The 21,850-nt window shown below is 39.2% G+C and overlaps 1 protein-coding gene across 1 annotated transcript in view; it reads left to right on the plus strand.

Moving 5' to 3' along the window:
- The window catches only part of AFG2A (AFG2 AAA ATPase homolog A), a gene marked incomplete at both ends in the record, with an annotated part of 201,157 nt that overhangs the window by 31,935 nt on the left and 147,372 nt on the right, over positions 1 to 21,850 (plus strand). The window contains 3 exons of the mRNA XM_080612414.1: positions 6,698 to 6,907; positions 16,579 to 16,632; positions 17,044 to 17,123. Coding sequence (XP_080468540.1) covers positions 6,698 to 6,907; positions 16,579 to 16,632; positions 17,044 to 17,123 — 344 coding nt within the window. The remainder of the gene's footprint in view (positions 1 to 6,697; positions 6,908 to 16,578; positions 16,633 to 17,043; positions 17,124 to 21,850) is intronic.

Raw genomic sequence — 21,850 nt, forward strand, 5'->3', positions numbered from 1 at the left:
AGTTCCTAATGCTTTAGGAAGAGTCGGTAATGCAGGAGTGTATCTCCTGATTGGTAGTTTTATATTCTGAGTGGGTTAATGGGGTAGAAATCTTCAGATGTCTGCTCAAAGCAGATCCTGAACAGTGGTGAAAGCTGAAGTCTTTTGTAAAGCAGACATAAGCAGAAACCAACTGCTAGCATTTGTAACCAATGTGTATTGAAACAAAGATGTGGAGAGTTTGATTGCTATGATTTATTTTTTCTTTTTTTTTTTGGTAACACTGATTAAATCTACATGCTGCTCATACTGCTGTGAACTGAGCCTCTTCAGTGGCATTATGTGGTTGTAATTGAGGGCAGAATTACATACTGTAAGTAGGTTATCACTGCTAAGTGGTTACCAGTCAGGGGCTGGCGTTATATGAACAGTTCCTTTTTGGCTCATCTTTACCCTGCTCACTGCCTTCTCAGTTAGGTAATTTGCCTATCCCACATTGGCCTTTTTAGTCATCAGCGTGCTTGTAGTAAGCGTGGGTAAAGCCCTTCCCAAATCTTCGCAAAGTCAAGCCATGATGATGATGGTAGCTCAGTAGCAAACACAACATAAATTGGGCTGGGGAATTGATCTGGTTTAAGATGACTGATCTGGCTTAAGAATATTCAGCAAAAGAAAATGTATTTAATCTTACTAAATCTTAACTCTGCAAGTGGTTGTGCTGATGTTTCTCAGCAGCTCCCCATGCCCTAGAAGAAAACATTTACGTCTCACTGCATGAAGATGAGTCGTCTGGGAATTAGATTGCACAACTGTAGACACTTATTCCCAAACTATAGGAATGGGAAATTAAATCTGCAAACAGGATGCTGCATGCAGCCAGCTCGGATATCACACTTGGGTTGTTAAGAGCTGTCGTTGTGTAGTGAAGTGCTGGGTGGAAATTGTTGGGTTGGCCCCAGATGGCTTTTCCTGGAAACTGTGTAGTGGCATCAATATCTGCAAGGGCTAAGTAGTTCTGCTGAGAACCAGAGTTACTAATTCTCTCATTGCTTATTGTGCTGCTGGCTCTTGGGCTCACATCATTATAACTGTGCTGTGTCTTTTAGACATACCAGCCTGTTTGGAGCCAGATGGAGTGCTGCTAAACAGCACAATAAAGACAAATAGAAGCGAGGTCTTGAGGTACTGCAGGGAATTGTTTCTGAAATCCAGGTCAACCTACTACTCAGGCTCCTGTTGTCCATCCTGCTGGTGGCTTCCTTGATTGTCTGGTTTTTAATTTGTTAAACACCAGCTGAGTCACTAGAATACTACTGAAATTCATTCTGTTATTGAAGGAAAGATAACAGCATAGTGCAGATTGCTTTTGTGCTGACAGGACCTGCATTTTTTACAGAATAATGCATATTCTTTGAAGGTAGAGGGTAAAGTTCAGGCCCACCTTTCTGGTTCCTGGGATGAGTTTAAAGTGGAACTACAAGTACCAGATGCAATAGATTTTGCATCCTCCCACATCACGTACCAAAGGAAGTGCTGGAATTCAGTTTAACTATCATTTTAGGCTGCAGAGCTGCCAGCTTACCAAAATTAAGGTACCTGTGCATGCTAAGAAACAGACTGAATATCTGGAAATGCTGATACACTGTTGAAGAATGTCACAGTAATGTAAATCCAGCATTGTAACACCACCAACACCCTCAAGGCTAATTACTCCATTACCATTTATATTTAAGGTAGGGATGTGCCCTACATCAGTTCAAGTCCATGGGTCAGTTGAAAGAATTTGGTTCTGCTGCGGCTGGGTGGTCAGGATGGCAGAGCAGGGGAAGCAAGAAACAGGAATCCAAGCCTCTGGTAGGGCTCCTCGCTGGCAATTTGGGATGTGATGCAGGAAGACTTGCAGACATGTGAAACTCATTCATGTACTTTAGCATCGTGTAGCTGTTTTAAAAGTTGACCACTCTGTGTTTTATAGACATACACAAGCAAAAAGAAATAATAATAAAGAATCTATTTATAATTTTTATTAAACTTAGACTAGTGTAATTTGCGCTTTATTAACAAATAAATATGTCTTATTCTCACCTGATTGTTAGTGTCTTGAGTGCCAGTCACTTTGTATTTAATGTACTGGTATTTAACCAGTGCATTAAACTAGAGAATTTAGTTGGTTGTTATTTTCAGTACAGATTGCAGCAGACAATGTAATGCAGCTTCTAATTCCTTGGATAGCTTTTTTTTGAGAGGAATATGCAACGTTTTATATTGCATGCTTCTTGTAGTGATTATTAGGTATGTCTCAAATTTTACAGACTTATTTTACCTTCTCTGATATTGTGTATTGAAGTGCTCTGGTTGAAGCTGTGTATTTGATTGCACTAACATTTGCAATTAATTGGATGCTGGAGTACCTGGTTTCAATAGAAACTAGGTATCTAAGAAGCCAAGTGAGTGCAAGGGCAGAGCCATTAATTAGTTGCATCATTTTGTGCTGATGATACTGTGTCCTAGGCTGCTTTGCTATTTAATATTGTACTTGAATGTCTGCTTCTGCAAAACCTGTGGGAAACATTACTTGCTTGCCATAGAACTGACACTAGTAGTTTCCATTTCTATAGGAAGTTCTTCTTCTTTACTGATTTACCCCTCTTTTCAATGCTTCCACTGAGAAGTGGAAGTACTTTTCAGTGTGACTGGAAGCTTTTCAGTGCCTCCAGTCCACAGACTTGGGCCTTTTGCCCATAAAACACTTAGCTGGCTGTGGGCCATGGTGTACTGTGATACTTACTCATATGCTCTGCAGTAGTTTGTATCAACGGAAACTGCCTTACTTACACCTTTTGTTGCGTTCTTATCAAAATGTATAAGATATAACCTGATGTGCAGAAATTGAAAGCTGGACCGCTATTTGGTTCGTGTTTTCTGTTTCTTTTTCTTCAGGAAACCTAAAACTTGTGGTTTGATTTTGGTTTTGTTTTCTCTGGCTAGTGTATCTTTGTGCAGTGATCCTGTATTGGTTAATGTCCAGATACTTTGACTGTCAGGATAGGCTTGTCTTTCCCTTCTCTCTTTGCCCCAGAAGCTATCCAACTACACAGCTGATTGTGTAGATAAATTTGTTAGAAAATCTAGATTGACATTCCGTCATGTTTTGAAGTCTTCCCTTAACACTCTTTGTCTTCTAAAAAGTACTTGTTAAAATCAACTTCAAACACTAAATAAATGATCATCTATGAGATTTCCCCCCCCCCCCCCCCCCCCAAAAGACAGAATCTGAGCTACACTAATTCATAGTATCAGCTTTATTGCTCTTTATTACAGTTATTTGCTTGGCAGCCCCTTGGTGAGGGTAGAACTTCTGGGTTATGCAGTTAGTTACAAGTAAAACCGTTGATGTATGTGCTGAATTAAGCTGAGACTTTTGTGATTTTTAACTTTGCTTTTCAGAAAGTGATTTGTTTTGTTTTATTTTTTTTTTCACATTTTGTTACTTTGCACTAGCCATGTGTCAACTGAATGAGAAAAATTCAAAGTAACTTCTAAATAAAGCCACAAGTAAATGGACTTTGAAGAACCTCTTCCCTTATGATACCTTTGCCATTTGCTGCTGTTGGGTTTTTTTGAAGCTGGTATCATCTCTGTTACTGAATGAAAATAATTACTTGTTTTATCAGACACTACAAATTTTCATCAACACAGACCTTGTTCACTGAAATCTTCAGCACTTGGAGTAGGGTGTACAGAAATTTAATTTCCTAATCAATCTTTGCTTATTAGGTCCTAGAATTGAGCACTAGTAACTTGACTGCTTGGAAGGCTAGAGGGCTATATTGTCTCCTGCAGTCTTTTGTCTTATTTAAAACCTGGGAAAACCTCTTGTTATGCCCCTACTTGAGGTAGTAGCTAAGGAACAAGGAGATACATTTTAAATCACTCGTTTGGGTGGCCTCAAGCAAATTGCTTCTTGGTGTTTGAGAGTATTTCATAGTCTGTGTAGAATGCTTTGCAGTCTGCTTCTGAAAAGTGCTCTATGACAAGCTAGTTATTAGGGGATTTGTCACTGACAGAAATTGGGCTCTTTCTTCCTTTTACCTAATGCATATTCAAAATTTCTAGTGGGATAAACAGCCATAATGGAGTGAATTTGTGGCAACAGAGTGAAAGTAGTGTTGTGTGCAGGAGGAGCTGTTGGAGGCAGAAGTGCCACCACATGCTTTTTATTTTTTTTTTTGTGTGTTCCTTCTTTCTGCCTTTTTTTTGCCCTTCCACTAGTGTCTGCATTGCTGTGTGCAGCCAAGACAAATGCAGAATACTCACTGCCTGGTTCCATGTAGCATCTTGCTTTCTGTTTGTACAGAACCTTTCTTGAACTTTACTATGCATTACAACATTTTTAGACGACTGCTTTTTTCTGCAGCAGGGATATAGGAGAGAGGGGATGCACATTATAAATCAGGAAGTTAATACTTCAGTTCTTCAGTGAGTTTCACTGTAGTTGCCTTTCCTCTCCTATGGGTCTTTCTGAAATTTTTGTAGAGTGTGATGGTTTTGCTTGCTTGTTCCACTCAGGTGATACTGTAATTCAACACTCAGATTTGTGTCTTTGCAGCCAGAAGGTTCTGGATGAGACATCCTTTGCATGTCTGATTTATTTCTTTGTTGCTGCTGCTTAACAAGTTCAGAGGAGTTACTGCTCTGCATCGTATTCTGAGCTCTGTTGACCTGGGGAGAGGTGAAGATTACAGCAGTATTTAAATCTTGGCATCTTACACACCATAGCAGAGGTCTTTGTATATGTAAGCTCAGCCCCAAGGCTTGTCTTTAAAACCACTTCCGCAGTGACAGAATATAAGACTTCATTGCTTATGTTGCAAGACATCGTTTGCATTGGTGTGCAGGTGAAAGAACTGTAGCTGTCTGTCTGAATGTGTTCACTAGATTTGTGTTTATGGCAGTCAGGAAGTTACTTGAGGCTTTGTGTGCAAAAGCAGTCCACTTGGTTCTTCCAAGCTTTCTTAAATCTAAAAGAATTCTTTTGAATGTTTTATCATTGGTGGTTTCCCCATTCCTCCTCCATCTCTGTCCTTTTGAAAAGGGGGGAGAGGGGAGTCTTGTTTAGGACTTCAGGACTTGACCAGAATCTTGCCTTTGCTGGTCCCTCTGCTCTCAGATTCTTCTTAGTAGGCAGTGGTGATCAGCTCTACATATTTCATGCTTCCCCTGGTTTGTAAAGTAATTAAGAGCCAGAGGCTGTTGATCACTGAGAAAAAGAGTTTAGTTTGTCTTTTTTCTAGAGATCCTGTAACATATTCTTGATCTGAGAGAGATGATGTTCTGCGGGCAGCAGAAAGGCAGTTCCTTGCCTTCCAGTTAGCTTTTAAACTCTTGAGTATTTCTGAGGGGTTGACCCATGCATATTGATCTCTGCTGCGTGCTCTCTGCTGTCTTTGTAATTTTATTCTCTGTCAAAGACTGACAATGGAGAAGTCTTATTTGGTTTGCTTCAACTTACACAGAAGTGCTTGCACCACATCCAAATACTCCTTTTCTTCTACTTCAATAGCAGACTGAATTGCCCCTTTAAGGGAATGTCTACTATTAGTTTCCACTCTATACTAGTATCAGGAAAATAGCAATAGGGACAAGCAAGGAGTGACCCCAGTTTTCAAGTCAGGAGGAATATGATAAATCGCTTTCTAGTAATACTTTGCTTGCCTTTCAAGTGTAGTGACTTTCCTGAGCTGAAGGGTGATTTATGTCTAGCAAATTTTTGGAAGAGTGTTTTAAGGCAGAAGATCATTTGATTTAGGTGTGTCTTGACATGTTTAATATTTGAAATGGACAGGAATGGATGGTGACAGGACGAAGAGCCAGCTGGGGGATGTGGGGGAAAGTCTCGGTCAGGCTTGTTGACAGCGATGTGGGGAGAGGTGTATCAGGTTTTAGATCTCTTTGCTCTCTTGGGTAGGACATATTAGTTCTGTCCTGATGTATGCCTGCCAAGCCTGTCTTGAATCTTCAGCAGATCAAATTTAACTGCATTTGGGTTTGAGTGTTGCTTTTGTGCGTGTGTGTGGTTGTTTGTGTTTTTTTTTTTTTTTCTCTAGATACTTGTCTGCTTAGAGGATTGTTTGTTCTCGAGATTCTAGTCAAATCTCCAGTGCCCAAGTCCCATATGGTGGCAAGTGCTGGCAAGTGGAGAAACTACCCCAAAACTCATAATGCTTAGTCCTGTTCAGCTTAGTGGAATAGCTGGGATCAGGGCCTTACTCTGCAGCTATAAATAAAACCAACTTGAGCTCATAAAAGCCCTTTCCTTCAGGGAAGACATCAAAGTAATTAGCAAATTCTTCATCAGCATCACATTAAAAGTCCCAAGAGAATGGAGTTGTGACTTTGCTAGTGATCACATCGTGTTGCTGCCTGTGTGATCATGCTGTCATTTTATTGTTGTTTTTCTATGTTTTGTTAGTGACCTTTGAAGTAGATACAAAATACTTGCTTACATCCTCCAGCATAGAGCAATTCTAATACCCTTTTGTTTTGTGTGGCTTTATTAATAATTGCTTCTTAAAAAAGGAAAAAGGGCTTTTGAAGAAGTGACTGGTTAAAAACAACAAAACAATGTCATGAAATAACCAGTATGCATTCTACAGAGCATTTTTTAAAAACAGTTTTGCTCCATTGTCTGAATTCAGCAAAATGGTCTGTTTTGCAGGTATCTTGGTCAGACATAGGAGGACTGGAAGATGTCAAGCTGAAATTGAAGCAGGCTGTTGAATGGCCTCTCAAACATCCTGACTCCTTCATCCGAATGGGTATTCAGCCTCCGAAAGGTGTGCTGCTTTATGGACCTCCTGGATGTTCAAAAACAATGATAGCAAAAGCTTTGGCTCATGAAAGTGGTCTCAATTTCTTGGCAGTGAAGGTAGGCCATTTTAGTCCTACATTTTCTTAACTCATGCGTAACAACTGATAGTTTACTACTTTCCAGTGCTGGAGTCCAGTGGCTTTTAATGCTTGTGATTGTTATATATGCTAGAGGAAACACCTTGTCAGTATCAAGTAAGGTTTGTGTTTTCTTATGAAAAGGACCAGTGGTTTCTTGTATGCTTTTCAAAAAGCTAGTATTTATTTTTAGCAGAGTTGGATAGGTGGGTAAGCTGTCTACTGACTATTAACCATTGTCATTATTTAAAATCTTAAAAAAACAGAAACAATGAAATTCTTAAAGCAGTACAGATGAAATTCAGCTCTGGATAATGGGTAGGTCTTCTTACTGTAATAACTATGATCATCTCATCTCTTAACATTCCTTTTCATTCCTCAGGAAAGTAACTTTTTTTTATCTTACTGTTCCTGTTTCATTACACTTTTTTTTTTTTTTTTGTCCTATTTGCCTTTTTTTTTCAAAATCAGTTATGTCTGGGTTACTCTTGGATAAGTGGGATATTTGCTTAGCATTAAGGAACGCTTTATAGAAAAATTTTGGATTTCATTGCTTATGAATCAGTGTAACTCATTACTGTGGGTTGTATGGAAAATGCATGAATGGAAGTTATTTAATAATAATACTGAGCTTCAACGTGTAGGAAGGAAAAAAAAGATAGCAAGAGTGATTCCACATGTGGTGGCCTTGCAGATGTGTTAAAATGTTAATGAAGTGCAAGAAAAAACATTTAAGTATTTTAAAAGTATCTCCTTCTCAGCAGTAAGATCACGAACTCTTGTTTGTTGGCCATCTCTTTACTCACAAAGCCTTCTGTGGTGGTAGTTTCCGCTCAGCTTCCTCCTCTGCCTGTTTTTTCAGACACACTGTAACTGTAGCTCTGGATCCTGTCTTCTCTGGGAGCAGAGGCAGTTGCCTTGACCCTAAAGCCAGCAGCCCTTCATTGCCTGTGCTTCCTAGGATTGCAGACATGCCTCTGAGTCATGTTCTCATCAACAAGAGCAGCCTTGGAAATCTCAGCCCTTAAGAAACACTACGTTTACTCTGCCTCTTCTGTAAAGACAAAGTAGTTCTTTGTACTCTAGAGTTACTGGTAAACAAGGTAACCTTTTCCTCCTGTACTGCTTAAAAGAAAACTCTTTGTCTTGTCCAAGGCCCTGATGCCTGAGAGCATGGGGGGAAAAAGGTGTCAGTCTGAAAAAAAAACCCCAAACAGTTAAAAATGAACGTTGTTACTATCCTGTATTCATCAGTCATAGCTACATCAGGCCTTCTTACTGATGCAGTTAATTGTTCAAAAGTGAAAGGTGGCTCATGCTGAATCGAAGTATCCAGAGGCATACTGATATGAAATTATTTATAGAGTAGTGCAATGTTTCTTCACAGTGGAGATCTGCTGGTGCAAAACTCGATCATTGACAAGCAGCAGCAGCAGGGGATAGTTTGGGGAAACTGCCTTTTATTCCCTGTGCATTTAAATCCCTTGGCCTGGAACTGGTCAAATATTCCATGTACAGATGTTTCAAGAAGTAATCTCTGGAGCATGTCCAGCCCTGGATATGTTGACTCCAGGAAGGGAGCATAGCCCACTTTCTCTAACTTCACATTTGCTTCCTGGACAGAAAAGGCAACATCCATCATGTACTTAATGTGTTAAACATCATTATCTGCAGCACTTCTTCAGGCACAACAGGCATGAATTAATTTCCACTGCATGTGTTCCTGCAATGAATCCAAAGTAGGTGAATAAGTGGGGGGTTGGTTTTTTTGGCTTTGTGGGGTTTTTTTAATTTTTTGGTGTTCTCTATTCTATGTCTCAAATATCTGTCCCTGGAACCGATATCAGGATTTTTGAATGGAAGTGTGTTCTCGATAATTTAATTTTCAGGCTTGCATTTTCCTCCCAGTCTGTCCTGCCCCAAATAAATAATTTTGATGAAAAGCATCTGCTGCACAGCTTGTGGAATATGTGTAATCTTTCAGGATAGTCCAGGTGACTCAGGTTCTTGGGTCCTTCTTGAGAACAGGCTGCAGACAGGAGTCATAGCTCTAGCTATGGAAGCCTGTTTCTGGATGCTGTCTCTCCCTGTGTCTGAAACCTGAGAGGAAATTGAGTACATTACATGCAGTGCTTACTTGGTCCAGTGATTTTTGGAAGATGGACCAATTATGTCAGCACACTACATGTAAGATACGTGGGCACAGTAAATCCAGCTCTCTCGGAGTGCTGCATGTACTCCTCTAAGTTGGCTGCTCTGCTTGGGTGCAGAAGGTACCGCTCCTGCCCCAGCCTGGCTCCAGGAAGGCTTTGTATTGTTTTCCAGATGTGTCTATGCAATGTCTGTGCAGTTTGAACAGCTGACTCTGCTCAGTGAGATCCTTCAGCTGGATTATATGTAATCTGCTAAAAAGTGAACATTTCCATGTGTCTTGGGCATGATGGGCTGTCATCATGCTGTATAAGGCACGGTAAAAACAACGCAGCCTCCAGCCCACATCTGACTTACCTCTAATAAGGTTTGGAAGATGGGCAAGGTCTAGATACAGTTTCTGTGCAGGGGAGCTGAAGAAAATAACGTGATAACAGATGTTTGACGTTGCATCCTGTTCTCTCCTGAAATCTATTGTGAAGTTTGAATGGTTAATGTTACAATGAATGTGGCTCTTTTATAAACATGTTCTTTGATATTTGGCCAGAACTTTTTATAGTTATATTTTCACCAAGATTGACGACCTTTTGCTTTTCCAGAGGAAAGCATTTGGCTGGTTCGTTTGTTTTACAAAGCAGTCTTGCATGTAATTCCTAAGGGGAATTGTTTATTTTTACTCCTTCACTTGACTTTCTTTGTCTTTAATACAATATATCTACTAAATTTACTGGGGAGGAGGTTTTCAACTACTTTCCAGAGGATGGCTCTTCCTGCTCCCTCCCACCACCCCTTTATCTGTATCACTTGCTGCACTGGGACTTTTCAGGGTTTTAGTGGTCATCTTGCTTATTTTCCCCCCTTCTGAACCTCTGTTACAAAAAGACAACTGAATTTTTCTCAGCTTTTTGTAGACTTTTCAGTGTTTTGTGATCATGGATACAAGAGAGTACAAGACTGTGTGAAGGAATGAATTAGGATAACTTTTTAATTCTTTGGGATTGAACATCAGTCTTATCAATAGTCTTTGATCTGGTTAAATTCTTATTTCAGTTAGCCTTCTATGCACTTTTGTACTTCTTCACACTCCTTTTGTACTTGCCCCAGCTTTTGTAATTTTCTTCTGAAATGTTTTTTATGCCTTTATTTTACTAATAGAAAAGGAAAATTGTGCACAGATACTGGAGCTATCAACATTAATATGATGTAGGATACAATTTTCAGCTTCTGCCAGGCTGATGACACCTCTCTGGTATATACAACTTTCTCTGTGACATTTTTGCTTTAGATGTCATCCAGATTTCTGAAATTTACATAAGGAAAATGAACCCCTTTGTCACTGTGTTATTTCTGTGGGCCTTTTTTCCTATCTTTGACTGACTGTGGTAGGTATCTTTCCATACTGTTTTGACAGTTCCTGCACTTAGGGTCAGCTTTGACTGGCTGCTTTTTTGACATATACATATTGATTAGACCACTAAGATTCTGTGTTGATATTGTAAGAATATTTCTGGGGAAACCTCCATATCTTTCTGTATGGCATAGATCATTATATCTGTGTTTGTCTTGCATCTCAGTTGATTTAAATTTGATATCACGGTCCTCTTAGTTTTTTGTGTTGTATTTTTTTTTCCCCATTATTTATTTTATTTATAGGAAATCCTGTGTCACTGTGTTGTGCTGAGAATCTAATGAATATCTTTTTCTTCATGGATTTTCTGTTGCTTGCCCAGGTTGCTAGATACTGGAGGGGATATATGCTGTTGATGGTATCCTGCATTGCATTACTTTCTACTTATGCAGACTGCTAAAACCAGGGAGAGACTTTCTGCTAATTTCAAGAGGCTTTTGCTCAGGGTAATGTCAACAGGGAATTTTGAGTTCTGTTTTCTGTCCAACAAGCTGATTACCTGAGTTTACAAAATAAATAATGAGAAAAAATATGTAACTTCTATATGCTTGTAATGGGTTTGGAAGCATCACTTTTCCTCTTGCTTTTTAGTGCTTTTTAATACTTGTCTGTTTAATATCACAACTAAGGCAAAACCTCACTTAGTGATAGGGACAAAAACCAGCTTAAAATTTCAGAAAATCTAGCCCTCTGAAAGTTAAACCCCCTGGAATTCAGCTGAGAGACACACTAATTGTTGTAAACATGATGAAACAATACTTCAAAAAAAAACAAACCCAAACCAACCCCGAACCAAAGAACCACTCACCCAGGCCCACCCATGACAATAAGTAGTGTTTACGGATGTTAACACCGAGCAAACCAATGGCTTGCTTTGGTTAGGAGTTCCAGCTCTGGTGTGATTAAAAAAATGTGTTGGGGTTTTCTTGGTTGTTTTGGGGTTTTTTTGGGGGGTTTTTTTGGTGGTTGTGTTTTGGGTTTTGTTGATTTTTTGTTGTTGTTGTTGTTGTTGTTTTGTTTGGTTTGGGTTTTGTTGTTTTGTTTTTTTTTTCCCTAAAGGTAGAAAATATTCCTGACATTTTATTTGCTGTTAATGAAGAGCTTGGGCTGAAGGAATCTTTTATTTTTTCAATTAGCAGTAATTTCAAAAATACACACTGTTCTCAAAGCTCTGACTTCACCTTGGCTTGATTTAGCTTCCTGTATCACCCTGCTGATGCTTTTGTACCACTTCCTGTGCTTGACATGTGCTTAAGCTTAGTTTGTCATCTGGGTCAATTATGTCAAAATATTTTCCTATTGAAGTTTCCTCTGCTTTTTCCTCCAGCTCTTGGCTGTGGCAGCTCAAACAGATTAATGAGACTTGGAAAAGCCAACTGTTTTGCTTTGTGAAGAACTGTCATTGAGTTTTGGGAAGATACTTTAGCCTTTTGGTGGGGATTTCAGTGGGCAGAAGCATGAAATAAGAAAATTTGGTGCCTGTAGCTCGTTAAGGAAAATGTTTAAGATGAAAAATGAAGAAGCATTGTGGTTTTATGAGAAACTCTGGCAAATGTTTGATAAAATTTCCCGAAAGACCCATAGTAACACATTCATAGTAACTTGTTAGTTAATTGCAGATAGTAAAATTAACTGCATTTGAAAATTCGTTTAACATTTTTAACAAAGGATAACAATTTGGGATACTTCAATGAACTCTCTTAATCTGGAGAAGAGAAGGCTCAGGGGAGACCTTAGAGCAGCTTTCCAGTACTTAAATGGGGCTACAAGAAATCTGGAGGGTGACTTTTTAAAAGGGCATGTAATGACAGGACAAGGGGGAATGGCTTTAAGCTGACATAGGGGAGATTTAGATTAGCTATTAGGCAGAAGTTCTTCCCTGTGAGGGTGGTGAGGTGCTGGCACAGGTTGCCCAGAGAAGCTGCTGCTGCCCCATCCCTGGCAGTGCTCAAAGCTAGGTTGGATGGGGCTTGAAGCAACCTGGTCTAGTGGGAGGTGCCCTTGCCTGTGGCAGGGGGGTGGAACTGGATGAGCTTTAAGGTCCCTTCCAACCCAAACCATTCTGTGATTCCATGGTTATGGCTGATACTTTAATGTCTGTTTGATCACTTCTACTTTGCACGTGACAAAGAAGGAATTGTGTGTTTTCTGTTGTAGAGTAATAATCTGTAGGAGCTATAAATTCTCTAATTAATTGGATTTTTAAAAATATGAACTGTTTCTATAGCTAAAACGCTTCAGTGTGTCTGTGTTAGAACCCAGAACCTTGCATGTGTTCAGATGGCATTATTGTTGAAGAGAGCATGCAGGGCTGTATGCTGAAGAAATCTGGAGCTGTGTCCATCTGGCTCAACAAACTTCAGTGCATAGCTTTCCTGACTGTCAAAATAGTAAAGAAATTGTATACAGAGGGAGGTCACCAACTAAATTTCTGTTATATTGAAAGTCACTATCCCCACATTTTCATGTGGAAAAAATTTGCAAGTGGTTTTAAGCACTGCTTAGAAAAACTACTGATACTCCAACTTCAGGGATAACCAGATGTTCCTCTTGTAGTTGAAAAAGACTCTGAGAACTTCTGTCATAACCGTGTGTACACAAGCTTATCTTGTGTGACAGCCTGTATACAAGGATCTTATCTTTTGTGCAGTTAATCTTTAGAGAGCTTTGTCTGATCATATTTTAAATATAAGGAATCTTCTTTTAGTCTTGCTTTTTTATTAAAAATAAAAATAAAACAGGCATTAATCCAGACCATAAACAAGTGGAAGTTTCCATCATATAAGGGAAACATTTCTTGTAAATGAGGATGGGATAGTGTTTAAACATCATACCTGGAAACTATTTCTACTTTTCAAGTTGAATAAATAAAACTCGACAGTGTAGAGTGGGCCCGAATTGGCAGTTTTTATGCTATTAGTCTCACACGGCTAAGCTACAACTACTTCTGCCAATTTCCTGCTTCAGGTCTTTAGCTGATTTTGGAGTCATTGTGCAAATGACCAGAAGGAACATGTTCTAATTCTTCACATCCCTTTGTACGAAAGATGGCTTGTTGCAGATGCTATGTATCATTAGACTGGACCATTTGTTACAAGCACCTCTTGGTCAGTATATCCACAACTATAAACAGCTTTTAAAGGAAGCATTATGCTCACCTCTGTGCCAAAAAATGATGTTTCGACAAATGGCAACTTGCTGACTAGTTTAGCGTTGAAAAAATAATAACCCCCAACCCCAGTGTTTTTTGAGTGGCCTTCAACTTCAAAGAAACCTTCTTAAAACAAGAAGGTGAGCTTTGTGAAAATCAGAAACAGTGTCAGCTGTCAGCAGGTGACTCTGCAGTGGCCTATACACTGCTGCCCATACAGTTCTGTCTTTTGGAAGAATGGCCATCAGTCTTTGCTAAAGGACAGTCCATTTGCAGACAGGGTAAGACAGAGGTTCAGCTCAGGAAGGACCAGAGCTAACCCAGTTCAATTGCTACATCCAGCTTCTTTGAACATTTCAAGGTTTTGTGTTGTGGTTTTAAGTGTTTGCATGAGATGAAATGTATATGGATTCCTCCTCTTCCGTGTGTGCTTTCTCTTAATTTGAAGTCTTTCCCTTTATTGCCATATATAACAAGAGTTCCAAGCCGTTTGTAATAAAATACATGGTCCTCAATGGCAGTTTTGGTGTCACTCATGAGTGGTGAACAAGGAGACCATAGAATCATTTTTTGCAAAAATTCCCCGTGAAGAAGCACAGGTCATTACTTCATGGAGTTAAAACTTTGTGTCAAAGCTTACAGCAAAACCATATATTCAAAATAATTCTCTTTGGAAACATTTTAAACAGCAGTTATTGCTTTGATGTTGCCTTGATCATATTTTAATGCTTAATTAAAAAATGAAACTCCAAGCATCTGAAATTGTATTGTACCTTAAAGCTCAAAGACAGTAGTTTTTGTTTTAAGCAATTTCTTTTTCTCAGGCAAAAGAAAAGAAAATGTCAGGCTATTTGATGTTGTGTCATACTGGAGAAGTACACTATTGGCACTGATATATATATGGTATTGTTTTCTGTGAGAATACTGATGTGAATAAAAATTAGTTAGGAGAGTGAGGACATGAAGGAAAAGGTCCACAGAAAAGTAAAATAAATCTGTTATTGTGGGTAGGATCTGCAGAGGTTTTTTGGTGTATCAGCTCAGTTTAACAGACAGCTAGACAGGAAGACTGTGCCCTCGTTTCTGAAGGTTTTGTTAGGCCCATGCTATCGGATTCTTCATCTGCACTGAACCTGATGAATGGCGAGGACTGGGAGCAGCTGGGTCCTGTCTCTTAAGCTGCAAGCCTGTTCTGCACTAGCTGCTTCACTTTCCTCATGTTTAGCGTCCACAGCGGGTAGTAGAAAAGGGCTTTGTGTTTCTCTCTCTTACTTTGTTTTTTTTTCTTCTCTCTTTCTTTCCTGCATTCGTCAGTTATGTATATGAATAATTCTGTTTCATGCAAGTATCCAACAGACTCGAATTTTGAAGTTGTTGAAAGCCTTCAGGTGACACTTTAGCTACTGCAGCAGTTGCTGTAAGGATGGATGCCAATGAAAGGAAGCAATGCTGATTGTTTCATTTACATTTCCTATGGGTGAGGCATGCTTTTCCATGAGGTGCTTTTCCAACACTCAACAATTGCTTTTACCTGTGTGGTACTATAGGTCTGGCTGCTGCAGTATCTCGCCTGGTCCTTTGGATAATGGACAAGTCTTTGAAAATAAATAAATAAAAATAGTGGCCTAGCCTGGATGCTTTGCTGATATCAGATGACTTGTGCTTTTCCTTTTAGAGTATATGCTTTTTCCCATACATATGCACAGGTACTTTCCAGTGGTGCCAGTATCAAGATAAGTCAGTCCATTAACTTATTGCAAGAGTGAAAATCGGCATGGAGAGGGGAGACTTGCAAAAATCAGTGTGCTGTATTTTCAGAGTAATGAATCTGTATTCTTCTGATCTGGGTATAAAGACCGGATGTCCCTGTTACAGAGGGGTTGTAACAGAAGCTCTGTCACTGCCAGTGTATAAATGTACATTTGCCATAGTCTTGATTCTAACATGCCTGCTGTTTAAAGCTGCCTTACTGCTCTGACCCTTGTGACTTGAAGGTACTTGCAGCTGTGAAGCATGGGAAGGGTGTTCGGTTTTCTGACTGTGATGAAGGGTGTAGTTTCTGCTGGTGAAATTATGAGGACACCTGTTCCCTGGAAAACAAATTGAAGCTGCTGGCTCCTTTTGTTCAGGGCACAGATAATTATCAGTGGTTGTGGCTGCAGGTCAATGTTGATGCAAACCAGGCATCAACAGTCAATGAATCATTACCAGTCCCACGAGAATCTTAGTCCCATGAGGAATCATTATTTAAGCAGCCTATCCTACAGGATATAGCAGGACAGAAAATACTCTGAGAATTCTCCATTGTTTTTCTTTTTATAATTGTAAATACTTTCTCAAGGCCTGAACACTAACCCTGTGGTCTGCAGACACTGAACAGCTTTCCCACTGAGGATGGACTGAGATCCTCATGGGTGGGTGTTGGGTGTGCTGCTATGGTGGCAGCTTGTTTCTGGGCCTGCAAACTGTCAAGTTCAAAGAAATGCTGTTAAACATTGGTTTAAGTCACTGTTTTGGTGCTTAGCTGGGCAGGATACGTGTTGAGAGTGCAAGTAAGCACTTTTTGGTGGTTCATCTTTCTGCTTGACTTACAGCCCCCTTGTTACTGTTGTTGAGCCAACAACTTTTAAGAACCCCAAAGTCTGTGTGTGTGTGTTTGTTTTTTGGTAATTCAGTTTCTTATGAAAGGACTAGGAAAGTATTATGATAAGACTAACTTACATGCATAGTTATGGCACTGTGCATGCCTGTAACAGGTGGAGGAGCACTTGGTACAGGTAGAAGGTAAGTCTAAAAATACACAAATAGGACTTGCAAGTGACAAATTATAAAAATTGCTTGTAACAGCACATCAGTAATGTAGCACTGGCAGATGTCTCAGTCATTTTATTGATAAATGTAATGTGGAATTTTATATTTTTCAATTTTTTTAACTTTGCAGGGACCTGAGCTGATGAATAAATATGTTGGTGAATCTGAACGAGCAGTGAGAGAGGTGAGAAGGGGCAAAGCACACGTAATACTATATGTTAAACATTCTTGACATTTTAATTCTTCTCTGCTTATAAAGTTACCTTTAAACTTTAAAAAACCCCAACTTCTTATGGTTTAAATTTGAAAAATAAAAGAAGCAGAAGGGATGTTTTGTGTTGTGTAACTTTGTCCTGTGTTGGCCTAGTGATGAATGTCGAATTTGGGATCCAGTAGCAGCTTTAACTGTGTGTCTGCATTGGGCAGTATCATGAATAACTTCTAAAACATCTGTTGTTTTGTTTTTTATAAAAGACAACAAGGCTTATGTCTGTTTTGTGATGCTCTGTAGCTTTTGAGGTGTGCACGGGGTGATAGTATTCTGTAAAAAGTTTTCCATCCCCTAGAACTCAGTGTTCTGTTGTTGTTTTTCTAGATATTTAGGAAAGCCAGAGCGGTGTCTCCTTCAGTTCTTTTCTTTGATGAAATAGATGCCTTGGCATTTGAAAGGGGCAAGTAAGTTATCCTGTTACAAAAATCACAAGATGTTTTCTGATAAATGATTCTTACATTGTGCAATCACATTACCTTTCTAGAATTATTTCATTAAATATATTAATTTCACATGCAGAAGGACAGCATTTGTCAATTCTACTCGAGCGTATTTAACTTGGCATAAACAGGTAAGGTGGTAGAATTCTTCCTTTCTCATCTCATTAGCAGGAATGATTCTACTGGTTCTCATGCCCTTTGGCTCTTTTCTGTGGTTTTAGCTTGCATTTATTTCTAGCAAAGAACTCTTTTTTTTTTTTTTTTTTCCCAGGCTTGGTGCACTGGTGTAATATAGTGTCTCCATCAAGGAAACAGTATGATCATATGCTATATGAAAGGAATTTCCATGGAGGCTACTCATAGCCACTTACATTAAAACATTTTGCCAGACTGGGAAGAACTTCATGAAGAGATTTGGGAACACTTACGTGCTTTCATGTGTGACATTAAAAGGGGGTTATTGTGCAAGCAGCTAATAATGTGTTTGGTTTTTTTTTTTAATATCCTGCTTTGTAATGATACTGAGAGATGTTTAGCTCTTGTCTGGAGGAAGATTATACCTGGTTTTACTTGCTACTGTAGCATTTAAGATTTGACAGGCTTGGTTAGTGGTCTTTCTTGGGGGATACCTTCTTATAATATTTATAATATTGTTATAAAATGCCACTACTTGTGAGCAAGTACCTGTTTATGTTTTGGTTTGCATTAAAATATCAAATCTGTGCATGCAGAAATTATTTGTCCAGTTTAAAGGCACATCACAACTTCATAATTTTTCTGGAAAAGAAGCTCTCTTGGCATCCATACAGATTCCTTTGTGTTGCAAAAGGGACATTTGTATCTGCAGGAAAGGATAAAAGGTGTTGTTCTGACATTTCAGCAACACAAATAAATTGTGTTATAGGAGGTGGCATCACATGTAGCACAGAGCTGCCCTGTGAAACTGCTAAGAAATAAACACATTTTCTGTTGAAAATGCATGATCTCATAGAATACATCTTCATCAGCATACTTCTCATATGCCATGTATGCAAGTGTGAAATTTGTAACTTCCTGAAATGCCAGCCACCCTGCAGTGCGCTCTGAAACACCTGCCTGCTTATCACAACAGAGAAGTGGCAAAAATACGTGCTGGAATCAAGCCAACAGAGAGGGGAGGAAAAGATCTCCCCCTGCTGTAATTCTGAATATGTTTAGCTTTCAGAAATACCACTTCAAGATAAAAACTTTTGGAAGAAAAAGCCATAATATATTTTAATCAGTCTTTTTCATGCAGTGCCCTAGAGGTGTTGAGTTTGTTTGCTTTATTCTTTTAAGGAGTAAACAACACAATTTTACCTTACCTGGAACCTGTGGGGGGTAGTAGGCCTGGCACAGCTTGCTGAAGAATGTGGTATGACCTGCTGCAGTCATGTTGTGCTGGAGACATCTGGTTTTGGAGCTTTAAAAAGAACAGGGTGGGACACAAATATTTCATTGTCAAATCTGAACCAGATGGGAGGTAAAATATGTAGCAGAGTCCTCATAAAATTCATCTGAAATTAAATGGTGTAGGAAGCCAGACAAGGTACTTATTAAAAATGGCCTTTTTTTACAGGCTGACTTTGCACAGTAGGAATTTGCAAATGTGTTAGAGATGCTAACAATTTGTGGCCTCTGGAGATCCATTTCCTGTGGTATTACTAATCATACTGGAGTTTTCAAGGAAACACCTGTTTATATTGTCTCCCTGTTCCCTCTGTTGGTTGAGTTAGTTTTTTCCACCTTGGCAGTGATCACTGTATCACACTTGACTGTATCACTATGTGATACAGCTTTGTAAAAGTTTTTCCTGTAGGTTTAAATCCTTGTTAGAATTCTGTGAGCTTTGTGCATAAAGCACTGTATCCTAGATCTCCTGGATAGGTAATGTCTCCTGATCCTAGCAGGACATGTCCAGAGGTATGGAGAAGCCTAAACTATGAAGTTGTGAGAGTAATTTTATGCGTAGTTCAGATCTGAAATACAGATGTGCAATAAGAGTCGGTAATTGCTTAATGCTTTTCTTCTCCAAAGCACTTTGCTAAATATTCATTAACCAATTATTGCTTGCTTAGATTGGACCAAAGCTTGTGGGTTTAAAACACAGATGTTTTGCTTCCGACCTTCTGTAGAGATCACTGACAGTCCTTTCTCAGCAGCAGCCACATGCAAACTGATAGACTTTGTAATTAATATTATAGCAGAGTCTCTGTCACTGCACAAACCATTACTCTATGGCAAACACTGGTTGCATTCAAATATAGAATCATAAAATCATAGAATAGTTAGGGTTGGAAAGGACCTTAAGATCATCTAGTTCCAACTCTCCTGCCATGGGCAGGGACACCTCACACTAAATAAACCATGTCATCCCAAGGCCTCATCCAACCCAGCCCTGAACACCACCAGGGATGGAGCCTTCACAGCTTCCCTGGGCAACCCATTCCAGTGCCTCACCACCCTCACAGTAAAGAACTTCTTCCTTATATATGACCTAAACTTCCGCTGTTTAAGTCTGAACCCATTACCCCTTGTCCTATCACTGTATGCCCCAGTGTTTTGTTTATTAGACATTCCCAAGCCATGACTCCATAATTGTAATACATCTAACACTCTTCCTAACATAACTGTCTCATGTAGCAGTTTTATTTTACACAATGTGTGTGTGTTAATTTATTAGTTTTAAGAAATCATACATTGAAGTCAGCAAAAATTACATTAATTGACATTGTTCAGTGTTAAAATCTATTATTTTTTAAAAGGTTATTTCTTATCCAGGCATCTTAGAAGTTCCATATGTTTTTTCTATATGAAATAAGCTCCTGGGTTTTTCTTCTTGTCTGTCCACACCTCTCTCCCCGTTTGGCCTGTAGGCAACAAACTAATACATATTAATCAGGAATTAAAACTGTGGGCTGTATACATACCAGCCTTAAAGAGAAATATAAAAATCTAATCCTGCACCTCTGAAGAAAAATAGTTCAGTGTCATAATGTGGCAGTGAAGATGAAGGTAATTTTAGCTGTATCCAGTTCTGCATTTTGTTCTGTTAAAATGCACTTCTAGTGCTCTTGGAAGAATTTTTTTTTTTTTTACTTTCCTCTCTTCATCTGGTCTATGTTGAGGATGTTTAGAGAGAATTGAAAATAAAAAATTAGGGTCTGAATGGACTGGCTATAAAGATAAAGGGAGGCATTCACTATAACTGATTGGAACGAATAGATAAACCTGCAGAAGGAAAGATGGTAGAAAGTTAGAGATATCATGATGAGTTTTGAGTAGGAAAAATGATTGAGATAGGAGAAACTAATGCAGATCGGAAAGGCTTTTCATAGAGACTTCTCCTTTGCTGCCAGTCAGTCGTACGGGAGAAGCTCCAGCAGTGTGCCTCTTTACATCTTTAAGGCAGAATAGGCATTTTGTGGATTAACATGCAGTGAGGAGCAGTTGTGCACCAGGAGAGGTGAACGACATGATGCACAGAGCATTTTCCACCACTCTGTGGTTTGCATTAGCATTTGCTTCCATGAGTAGGTTATGGCTGGTTTTTCTTTCTCTTTACTTTCGAAAGATGTTGTTATGACTTTGTATGAGAGGCTGCGCTCAAGGGAGACCCGTAGAATTTGTCCAGATATAGCTGTGCATGAGGAGGAAAGTTTGCCTCACAGTAGTCCCTTGCCCAGACAAAGCTTGAGAGGCTTTACAAATTGCACAGCTGCAAAGAGTTATGGGTATTTGTTATCCCTTGGTATCCTGACCATGTAAAACCTAATTCTTCTGGCCATTAGAGGTTGCCAAGAGGGAAATGGCTTGGTAATTAGACTTGAAAGTGATGAATGAACATGGGTCTATGTAAATGCAGTGCAGACAGTCAGTTTGCTGAACTCAGAAAAATCTCTGTGCTTTGGAAATGGGACATTGTTTATATAAGTAGGATTTTTAGAATTTTTGGGCAAGAGACATATTTGTTCCTTTTCTTGTTTTTCACAAGCAAAGCATTTTCCCCTTTAACTGCAAATCTTTGTAATGTAAGATGGAAAATGTTGTAGAGTAATGTGAAAGACACTGATAAATTCCATTTTCAAGGCAGGGAGGGGGGGGGGGGTGTGTGGAGGGAGAAAGGGACAAAATGAGTACCTTGCATTTGAGTTGCAGAGACCAAAACAAGTTAATAGATGACTAATGCTAACCTTTTCAGAGTGAGGGTAGAAATGACAAAATAAAGGGACTTTGGTTCCAATAACCCAAAACTACAATACGATGATGTTATCTTGTATACTGGGAAGGATAGATACGTTCCTAAGCAACAGTTTAAAATGCTCCAGAACCTCTGAAAGATGTACTGTTTTCACTTTAGGTATTTAAATATTTGCAGTCTTAACTTTTGAGGCCTTCAGGCTTCTGAATGAAGCTGTGAAGAGCAGCAGCCTTTCTACTGTGCCACCTCTGCTTTCAGCAGGGACTGTGATAAATCTTCCAGTTTTAAGCCAAGCTGTCTGTCTTTCTGGAATATTTTAGCACATATATTGTACGCTTTAGCACATACTACACTGTACACCTGAATATACCATTGCATTTTCAAATCTGTGCAAATTCCATGGTGTAGTCTGCAGCCTCTGTCATGAAGGAGGTCACTGTATTGAATTTTATCAATGAAGTCTAGGGGCTGG

This window comes from Psittacula echo, assembly GCF_963264785.1.
Source record: "Psittacula echo genome assembly, chromosome: 1".
Classification (NCBI taxonomy): Eukaryota; Metazoa; Chordata; class Aves; order Psittaciformes; family Psittacidae; genus Psittacula; species Psittacula echo.